This window comes from Aphis gossypii, chromosome 2 (assembly GCF_020184175.1).
Source record: "Aphis gossypii isolate Hap1 chromosome 2, ASM2018417v2, whole genome shotgun sequence".
NCBI lineage: Eukaryota > Metazoa > Arthropoda > Insecta > Hemiptera > Aphididae > Aphis > Aphis gossypii.
In genome coordinates, this window is record NC_065531.1 from 26,060,648 (window position 1) to 26,071,384 (window position 10,737).

At 26.6% G+C, this 10,737-nt stretch overlaps 3 protein-coding genes across 3 annotated transcripts; 2 read left to right on the top strand and 1 right to left on the bottom strand.

The window, feature by feature from the left end:
- Window positions 1–3,606: 3,606 nt before the first annotated feature.
- LOC114123291 (tetratricopeptide repeat protein 1) lies at window positions 3,607–5,048 on the top strand. The gene is made up of 5 exons (XM_027986206.2): window positions 3,607–3,805; window positions 3,891–4,148; window positions 4,291–4,464; window positions 4,532–4,714; window positions 4,773–5,048. The coding sequence occupies exons 2-5, from the start codon at window positions 3,903–3,905 to the stop codon at window positions 4,941–4,943; spliced, it is 774 nt and encodes a 257-aa protein (XP_027842007.1). The 5' UTR covers window positions 3,607–3,805; window positions 3,891–3,902; the 3' UTR covers window positions 4,944–5,048.
- Window positions 5,031–7,407, bottom strand: LOC114123292 (golgin subfamily A member 7). The gene is made up of 4 exons (XM_027986208.2): window positions 6,971–7,407; window positions 6,752–6,904; window positions 6,574–6,675; window positions 5,031–5,414 (listed from the first exon to the last, which is right to left on the bottom strand). Exons 1-4 carry the CDS (start codon window positions 7,118–7,120, stop codon window positions 5,370–5,372), a joined length of 450 nt encoding a protein of 149 aa, XP_027842009.1. The 5' UTR covers window positions 7,121–7,407; the 3' UTR covers window positions 5,031–5,369.
- Window positions 7,408–7,553: 146 nt separating this feature from the next.
- Window positions 7,554–9,965, top strand: LOC114123294 (RING finger protein 37). Its single transcript, XM_027986210.2, has 2 exons — window positions 7,554–7,814; window positions 7,883–9,965. Exons 1-2 carry the CDS (start codon window positions 7,812–7,814, stop codon window positions 8,978–8,980), a joined length of 1,101 nt encoding a protein of 366 aa, XP_027842011.2. The 5' UTR covers window positions 7,554–7,811; the 3' UTR covers window positions 8,981–9,965.
- The last annotated feature ends 772 nt before the right edge of the window (window positions 9,966–10,737 follow it).

Consider the following 10,737-nt stretch of genomic DNA (forward strand, 5'->3'; position numbering starts at 1 on the left):
TTGAGTTGAGCAGAAGTAAAACTGTTTTATCCAGTAATAAAATAGTTGTCCCCACCTCGAAAAAAATTCTATCAAACCTCTACCATGCACTGTTTGTTTTCTTTGTTATTTTCATTTATTTACATTTTATTTTATAATATTATGTATTCATGTTTATTAATTATGTATATTATTTTAATATTCAAAAACAAAATTTTATTGACGGGTGTGTTTTCGTATGGTCAACTTGTAGCATTTCTTTAAGCCACAAACTATATTAATTAATGTTTATATTGTAATAATTGTAAATTCTAAAATACGTACTTAATATACTTAAAATACAAGTTCTTTTATTTTATTAATTATTTTATTTCAATTGTTTATTTTTTCATATCATTTTAAATTGTTGTTAAACAAAAGAATAATTAACTCAGATATATAAAATAAAATAATTTAATAATGAATAACAACTAGTAAATGTTTCATCCTTTAAAAACCTCATAATTTTCTAATTTCAATCTTAGGTATACATTACTTTCAATACTTACATAGCATAAGCATTTTAGTATTTTATTAGATACATATTTTTGTATTTGCCTAATTAGATGGTATGCTATGATTAACGACGATTTCATGACGATATTGATGTCATCTATCTGTCAGTTATATGCCATTGTGTGTGGTTTGAAAATGTTATCTATAGTTGGCTAGTTTGCTACTATATGAGAGATTAGAAATAGATCCACATACTTAACCGGGAAGAACTTAGTGTATGATCTTGATAACTACAACAGAGAATGTGTGAGCCCACATCAATTATATTTACCTCCCTAAAAAATTCTGGCTTCGTTCCTGGCAAAAAAATACATTTTTGTACGTAGTACGTACTGCGTACAAGACACGCAGTTTAAATCTCATCTTTAATTGTCTTCTAGCACCCAGAAATATTTTTCTCAATCTAGCCCATTACTCACACTATTTAAATGGTGTACAATGAATGTTAAGAGATCTTTTTATCATTCTGGTAATAGGTAGGTAATTATTATAATACAATAGTATTATCATCCGGTAAAATATATTTTACATACTATTGATATATTGTGACTAACGTATGGATATCATTTTGGCTCACGATAATTTAATTCATTTTTGTATATTAATAAGAATACCTATGGTTAAAAAATGGTTTAAACTATCAAACCTACCATACGTTGATAAGAGATTTTTTTTAAATAATAGTACCTATTTAATTAACTATTTCTATTTTTTATTCAAATTTACAGAAAAAGGCAATGTCCTTAGGTTTTTTATGCATTTTCCATGGATTGAAAAACTATTCCATCAGTATTATTGAAAGTTTTAGAAATTGTTCTTAGGGATATCGGGAAAGTTAAGAGATTAGTTTGAACCAAGTCCAAAAATGTATCAAGAACTATGCCTATAGCCAATCCGCCATAGACCGATAGCCTATATCTCGGTCGAATTAGTTCACAAAGTGAACTAAACCGATGTCGATCTGTCAGTGAACTGAGATACCTACGCTAACACCATTAGGTACAGAAAATTCGTTCCCTTCTTTAAGTTTATTTTTTCCCTGACAAAGTTGGATTATACGTAGGTGACCAGATATGCCTATTTTATATGGACAATACTAGTTTTTAGATACATAGTGACAATATAAATATAGAAAATGGTTAAAGAACATAAAAATGTAGGTACTCAATTTTAAATTATGTAATGATTACAAAATAGAATAATGTTTAAAAAATGTGTAATGCATCATTAGTTCATCAAACCATTTTAAAGAATAAAAATAATAAAATATGTACCTACCACTGAAGCTTCTTTAAAATATTTGTTACTACTAAACATTATAAATCATAAAATCATAAAGGATGAATCATTTTTACCCGGCAAAGTTAGAGAAGGTATTTTTATCAAAATGTCAGACTTTAAATACAATTAATATAAATAATTATGATTGATTTTTATTGAAAGCTAAGAGATTTTATTTTAGCTATATTGATTATTTAAATAATAGACCATAAACGATTTAAAGTTATTTTCATGAATTTGTTTGTGTAATAAAATGACATAGGACCAAATATCAACTGCTTTTGAAACATATAAGACTTCTTTGGATAAAATTATAAATGAAAATCAACTATTTGATGAAATTGATTAGTTCAAGTTGTATTTAACAACAGAAAAATGTTTGATTAAAATACAATATTATATTGACAGAAGGTCAATGCCTAGGATTTTTTATTTTATTAAAGAAAAACTTATTTAAATTAGTAACTTACAGCGAAGTTGTGTGAATTTGTTCTAAGTCTTCCGGGAATAAGCTTATCAAATTGAAAAACTCTTACAGCCTTTACCAATCAACAAGTATGGAAATTCTGAAAAAACACAACTATAAATGTCTTCATTAAATGCATCTAATGCAGGCTTATACAAATATTGATGAAACGTGTCATAAACGTTTTATATAGGTATCGAAAAATTATCACAAGTTACTTAAAGAAATTCATGGATCTAAAAAATATTAAAACATTTATGGTTTTGAATTTTTTTTTTTTATTATTATTAATACCTAAGTACTTATAATATACCTATTCGGTATTCCATTTTTTCAAACTAAATAAGTTAAATGTTTAATCTAAAACTCTAAAAAATAATAATATTTACATCAAAATACTATTCGTTAATTTTTTTTATATATTAAATGTTTATTATTAGTATTAAGATTTAAGTTATATTTGTCATGAGTCATATGATTTATGTAAGTAATATAGATTTTTTATTATTATTATTATTATTAATAAAATTAAAAATCATTGATAAGTAACTGAAGTTGTTTCAAAATTATTAAAAATTGTTTGATCAGTTATTATATTGTATTCATTTTATATTTATATAAGAATAAGTATTTTATTTTTTTATTTTTTTAAATCTGGTCACCATAATTAGTAGTTAGACGTCTATAATTTTTGTATTATTGTCAATGAATACCTATAATGTGGATGTTTTTTAAACAATTAGCATTTACCGTATTTTGTAGCGATATCTAGTGACAAAAGAAAGTGTCATCGCTGATGTTGTGTGGTGGAAAATAACAAAGCGATAGATGGCACTGCTGTTTTCATTTCCAACAGGTACAACCATTGAAATAGACTTATGCAAAGCCTATAATACTAACCGAATTTTCTTCGTGCGCATTATTTTTTAACGATAATCTAATATTTACAATCCAATTAACTTAATTTAACATAATATTTACAATTAATGATTCGTAGAAAAGAGATTAAAATAATTAAACAGAAAAGCGACTCCCGCGAAACGTTTAGAAATTTAGATACTATCAAAGACAAGTATACTATTATAGCGCTCACGACTAGTCACGAAAATATATTTTATAATAATTGTACTCGACATTTATTGCGTTGATACGTCGCACGATAAAATATTAAAGATCGATTTTTTTAATGGTTTGTAAAAAACCAGTGGTTAGGTATAAAATATGTTAACCATGGTTATGATCTTATTTTTTTATCAGTGTTATCATTATAAAATTACAATCACAAATCAGTAAGTTATGATTACATGAACTTAAGATACTATAATATTCTGTAATCTGTACTTTGTATTTAATAGTTAATTTTCATCATCATCAATAATTATTATATACGTTATTTTATTAATAATATTTTAATACATTTATCTAGATCAATATCATTGAATTTAAACAAATACGTTTATCGAGTTAATTACATTTAACAAAAAAAATTATTTATTCTGCATTTTATTAAAACGTCAACACTAGGTAAGGACTAAAAAATACTCATCAAGTATTGATATAATATCATTTATGTTTGAAGTGTTTTTGAATGTACAAACATTTTTTTTAGAAATTAGGACTGATGTCTTCTGATAGTAAAAGTGGAATTCCCTCCAATGAAAAAATCATAGAAGAACTCACTAAAGACTTAGAGAGTTCAGCCATTAAAACTGATAACAACTCTGTCGATGATGCATCGCATCACAATGATTCAGATTTGGAGTCTGAAGCGAATGTAAACGAAGAAGATGAAGTCAAAGATGAAGACTATATTGATGAGACAGTACTAAAAGCAAGAGATGATAACTTACCAGAAGAAACACTACGAGTTAGTATAAGAATTAACATTATACTACTATTTAATATAATAGTACTATAGATTATTATGTTCATAGTATATAGTTTTATACTATTAAACTTGTATACCTGTAATTTCATGGTGTAATACTCATAGATATGCTTGATTTTAGGAATTATTGCAAGAAGCTCTAAAATTAAAAAATGAAGGTAACATTAAGTTTAAAAATCAAGAGCTCGAAGAAGCTTGTAAAATATACACGGATGCATTGCGTACTTGTCCATTAATTTTTCCCAATTACAGGGCTATACTTTTTGCAAATCGAGCTGCAGCTAAATCTGACATTGTATGTTAACACATATTCTTTGTTGGTACTCACATTTAATATATGATATAATTTATTTTATCTACAGAATATAGAGAGTGCTATTCAAGATTGTACTCATGCTATTGAGTTGGATCCTGATTATTTAAGAGCATACACTAGACGTTCTAAACTATTTGAACGCAATGACAAGCTCGATGAAGCATTAGATGATCTAAAAAAAGTCCTTGAAATTGATCCACGTTATGGTGAAGTGGCATATGATGCTAGAGTAAGTAATAATTATTCATTATTTATATTTTAATTAATTTTTTAATGTGTATATTTAGGTATTACAAGAAAAAGTAAATGAGCGTAATGAAAAACTAAAAACTGAAATGATGGCCAAACTTAAAGATTTGGGCAATATGGTACTAAAACCATTCGGTTTATCTACCCAAAACTTCCAAGTTAACCAAGATCCAAATACTGGTGGATACTCAATTAATTTTAAACAATAATTTAATTTAATATTTTGTTACAACTTATCGACTCGCTTTAGTTTGTACATACAAATTTAATTATAAGTTAATTATAAATAAAAACTATTTGGTGATAAAAACATATTTATTTTGATCAACTTTTTATTGTTTGAAAATAAGGTTTTTTAATAATAAAAATAAAAAGTTAAGTAAATGCAAAATTAGGTATGTTAAGTCAAACAAAACCACACAACAAAAAAAAAAAAAAACTAATACTAACATAACAATAGTTTTCTTCCATAGACCATAAGAATGCATGATTCAAAGTATTTTAATGAAAAACCATTGAAAGGTTGACATTTCGTTTGTATGATATCAATTGTAATAGTAGTAGTATTACACTCAACAAATATTTTTAGCCAATTTTCACATGAAGAATTCTTCCGTCGAAACGGCTAATGTGAGTCATGTTCTGGCCACTATAGGTTGATCTAGCATAGTTATTTCAATCTATTAATAAAAAGTTAAGGTAAAGTACATTTTTTATATGACATATTAACCAAAAAATAATACATAGAAAACTAGACTTTTAGAACATTTAATAAATGTTCTACTACCTTTATATCAGAGGTATATCCAACCTGTTTTGACTCAAGACACCCTTAGTCATTTTCTAAAAGTCCCGAAGCACCCTAAAGACCACATTGGTGTTATTTAGCAGTGCATTAGTAGATAGCTATTAAACGAGAAACAGATATAAATATTTAAATACATTGAACATCGCAATATTTCATAAATTATATAGAACAATAGATATGTATTATTATTCATACTGCTAAATATTTCATGACATCGTTTTTTCTCAAAAAATTTATTTCAAATAATTTTATGGAACCCTAAATAAAATTAGCGGTACCCTAGTTGGGAATCTCTACTTTAAGTCACAAGTTTCAAAAAATTGTATACCAAACTATTCAGTCATTTCAAAGAATCCTTTTAATAATGACAGATTAAATCTTAGCACACCCACTTTTTTCTACTTATGTCCTTTTAACATGTCATAAAATTTACAAACATGCTAAACACCCAAAATATAATAGTTATAGTATGAAAACCATAATGCATAATACTTTCTAATTTTTTTAATTCATTATTTTTTTTAAAAATGTAACCCTTTAACACTAAACATACTCAGGCTCATGAGAAATACACCTTGAGTCTAGACAGCAATCAAGCTCGTATATTCCCAACTAATATCTTATACCCTGTTGTCATCAGTGAACATAGGTTTTCATTGTCTGTTTAAATTTGAAAAATATGTGTTGTGTAAGTGTGATGTATATTTACAATTTACTAAGATGAAAAAAAATTAAACTACTTAAATTTTGGCAATAAAATTTAAATTACGCCATTGAACCATTTTTATAAAGTATAGATCTATACTATATAAAGAAGAAAAATCACACTACCATCAACATCCTAGTAATTTATGAGTCAAATAAAATATTAAAAAATAGTTACGTCACTATTTGACAAAGATTAAATGATAAAAAATCATAAATTATACTTTTAGGGAGTCCAGTAGAGTAAATATTAGTTATTAATTAACAGTTGCATAATAATATGTAGCTCAAATAATAATAAAAAAAAAAAACATTTTAAAGGATACAATTCTTAACCCTCGTTCAGCAGGATTGGTAAGCAGCAAACCTCTTGGTAAATAGACCATTTCATTCTGTTCAACTATAAATTTCCCAACTTTGCGTAAACACTAAAAATTTGTTTAAACAATCATTTAATATTGTTTTTAAAATACCTATGTGTAAAATGAATTATTATTTATTTACTTTTTCATAATGTGTATCTGCACACAAAAACATTGTATACACGGTGAAACACGCAAAACAGCCTTCACAGTAAGTCTTACATGACGCTTTTTCAGCTTCGGCGAAATATGTATTCAATTGATTGATTGTATATTCAAAAACCGATCGCTCGATCTACAATCAAACAATAATCATACAGTCAATAGTTTAATAAAATCAAGCAACCAATAAAGTTCTTACCTTGTTTTCGAGTCCTTGTGGAAAACTTGTCATAAATTTTACAGTTGTGCCATCCGAATAGTCTCGTTGAACAAATACTTTAGCATATTGAGGCCCTTGTGCTTGACTGGCTGTATTTCCTTGGGATGACCTTATAGTTGGTGGGGACATAGTGTATACAATATATTATGACTACAAAATTAATGATTCCAGTCTACTAGACAAATATTAAATGGTTATGAGATACAACTGACTATTCACTAACTACTGAGAAGTACTTTAAAAATGAAAAATACTAAATGGTATTGTGGCAAATTATGCACTTGATTATATACCTAATCCTGACAAGACAATATAATGTAAAGTATTTTAGGTATTCTCAAAATAAAAAATGTTCATTAAAGATTTAAAAAAATAAATAGATAGAAAATATATTGATCTTCTTAAAATAAATTAGAAGTCTGAAATTTAGATCAACTACTAACTATATTAAAGTTATTACTATCAATGCTATCTAATATCTATAGTTGTAAAGAAAACACACCAACAACAATGATAAGTGATAACAAATTAAAAAACAAACAGAGACAATATTATTATTATTATGTGAGTAGGCTATATTATAGACTATAGTTAATGGTTCAAAAAATAATAAAATATAGGTATTCAATGTCGAATAGAATACACGTTCGAAGACGAATGAACTCGATTAAAACATGAAAAATCAAAATATCTATTTCAATAAATTAAATTACAAAATGTTGTATTTAAAATTTAATTCTCGCAATCGATTTTTCATGCAGTAATCCAGCAATAGATCTCAGTCTCATAGATGTTTAGAGACTTACAAAAATAAACCAAAATGGTGAGTGGTCAGTGACATTAAAATTTAATATTATTATGAATATTTACCATAGGATTATTGATTTGTAGTTAATAAACGCATGTGATCCGATTTTCAATGCAAATATACAGTTGGATGGGAGTTGTATATCTCGAGAAGACTATTCCGTAGAGAATCTCATTTCACCAGATGCGGGATTACGAAAAAGAGGATTTCTATGCGAGACTTTCATTCGACCACCTGTGAGTTTGACTTTCAGTTTCCCGTTCGCGTTTGACATTAAGTATGTGGTGATTGGCACAAGAGTGGGTGGTCAAAAGTCCTCGGGATTTCAGATATGGGCTGGACGCAGTAACAATACTCAAAAGATCTGTTCTATGATAACTAATAAAGAGATGATAGTATTTCATGACAATAGTACAGATTTATCTATCTTTGGGAACAATTATGACAAATGCTGTTTTAATATATCAGCTAGTAGAAATATCAGATCAGCTGAAAAGTTATCTGTAGGTATTTTTAAAACAGAAAATTCTATACCGGCAATAGGTAAATTAGAAATTTGGGGAAAGGTTTCATGTTGTGTACCAAAAGAAATTCGTCAATCAATAACTCGTAATTGGGAAGAGAGTAAAATACCAAAACAAATACAAAAACAAATTAACAACACACAACTGGCTACAGAAAAAAATGGTGATACTTTCATTATGTGTGATGACTTTTTAGATTCAATCACTTATGAAGTAATGACATGTCCTATGGTTCTACCTTGTGGAAAATATGTCGACAGCTCAACTATAGAAAAATGCATTGAACATGATACCATGTATGGACGTACACCTTGTGACCCTTTCACCGGAATTCCATTTACAGATAAACTTAAACCGATGCCTGTGCCTGAACTGAAAGGACGAATTGATTCATTTTTAATAAAACATGCAGATGATGACAATGTAAAATGTATACCACGTGCAGTGGGTAAACGTAGTTTTAGTTTTTACACAGAACGACAGACTAAAAAATCCAAAGTACAATGTAGTATATGCAACGAAAACTGTAATTTGTATTATTTACCTTGTAAACATCTGCAATGTAGGAATTGCTTAAATACTGAAAAAATTGAATGCAATGTTTGTCACAGTAACTTTCATCGGAGTCAAATTGAAAAATATCATGAAAACCGCTAATATAAACATGGTTTTGTTACAACATTGATTACAACTATGTATTTCTGTTCATTCCTTCGAAGAAATTGACTATTTCATAATAAATCAATTATGATAATAAGTTTAATGATTGAAAGTCTACAATAACAATAAATCTATAGTTAGTTTCCAATTTCTTTACAGTAGGTACATATTTACATTATATATATATATTTTTTTTTGTACATTACGTATTTGTTTTCTTTATTTTGTATATATTGTATTGTACTTCAAAATAAATGTGAATTAAGTACAAAATTACCTTTAAAAGTATTAATTTAAAACTAATAATTTTTTTTTAATAAATTTATTAGGCTGTGATATATATTTTTTCATTTTTTTTTTAAATTCTCATATACCATGAGTTATTTACTTTCTGAAGCAAAAGCTTGTGATGAAGGTAGAATTAATATTTACTTTGTATATTTTTACACATACAATTTAATTAAATGTTTAAATACATTTTGTATTACATTTTTTGTATTATAAATGTGGTTGTGAAAAAAAACTATAATCATTGCCTTAGGAAAATAAATACTGGTGTTAAATTTAGATTATAGAATATTTTTATTGTAACTAAATATTATTAAAAAAATATTTTTCATTGAAAAAAGTAACACATCACTCATGTCAATTTACATCCACCTCAAACATATTAACCAAAAAGTTGTTTTGCCAAAGTATGCTGTGTGGGAAGCTTCAACTTATTAATTTTGAAACAATAAAAAACGATCTATATAAAATGATCATACTAGGAGTTTCATTATTCATGCAAGTCACAAGTGGCACTATGACATTTGAGAACTTTGCAATGTTGATAATAGTATAATATTAAATTAAACTGCTGGCAATCATTCATCTGCAAAGAGGATTAAATTCCAGTGATAATTACTTAAAGTATCAAGGTTATTTTTTGTATGATAATATTATGAATAATTTAATATAATCATGTAATTTTTTTTATAAATATTTTTTTTCCTTGTAAATCACTGCATCGGGGGCCGAACTATTTTCACATTGATTAACCCCCATGCAGCATCGTTTATTGAGTAAAATAAAATCATATAGGTATGATACATACACATTTGATAAGCCCTCAAGGGACCGTAAACTACCTTCCTCAGCGAGTGCTGATAGTGTATACGTAGAACACGAGCCCAAAAGAGCAAATAATAAATATTTAATCTATTAACATTATATTTAACATCATTTCACTAAGATTTTACATTTCTATTCTTAAATTATTGCTTAATAAATATGTTACATAATATTATGTTACTATACACAATATTTATTAACTCATTAATTGTTTGTTCTTCCCGTTGTCACATAATATATGAAAATTAAATTATGTACGTATGTATGTTCTTATATAAATTAAAACTATATTTTTAAAATGCTTAAACACACCCTCCCCACTATCAGCCATATTTAGGTACACAAAAGCTACATACTTTATTATAATTAAGATTTCTACAAAGCATAATATTGTGGTCATTTAATTCTATTTCATATTTGATATTATCAATGATTGATGACTACATATGAATGTATAATAATTTATAATAAAACCTCCATATTATATTCAAATATAAAATTAAAACATCCTACTAAACTCATAGTTATGAAATTGATAATAGCAAACTTAGTATTAATATTTTTATACCAAAACATCATCACATTGTGTATAAAATGATCACAAATTCATTACTATTTTGGCCAATAATGGTTACCATGTG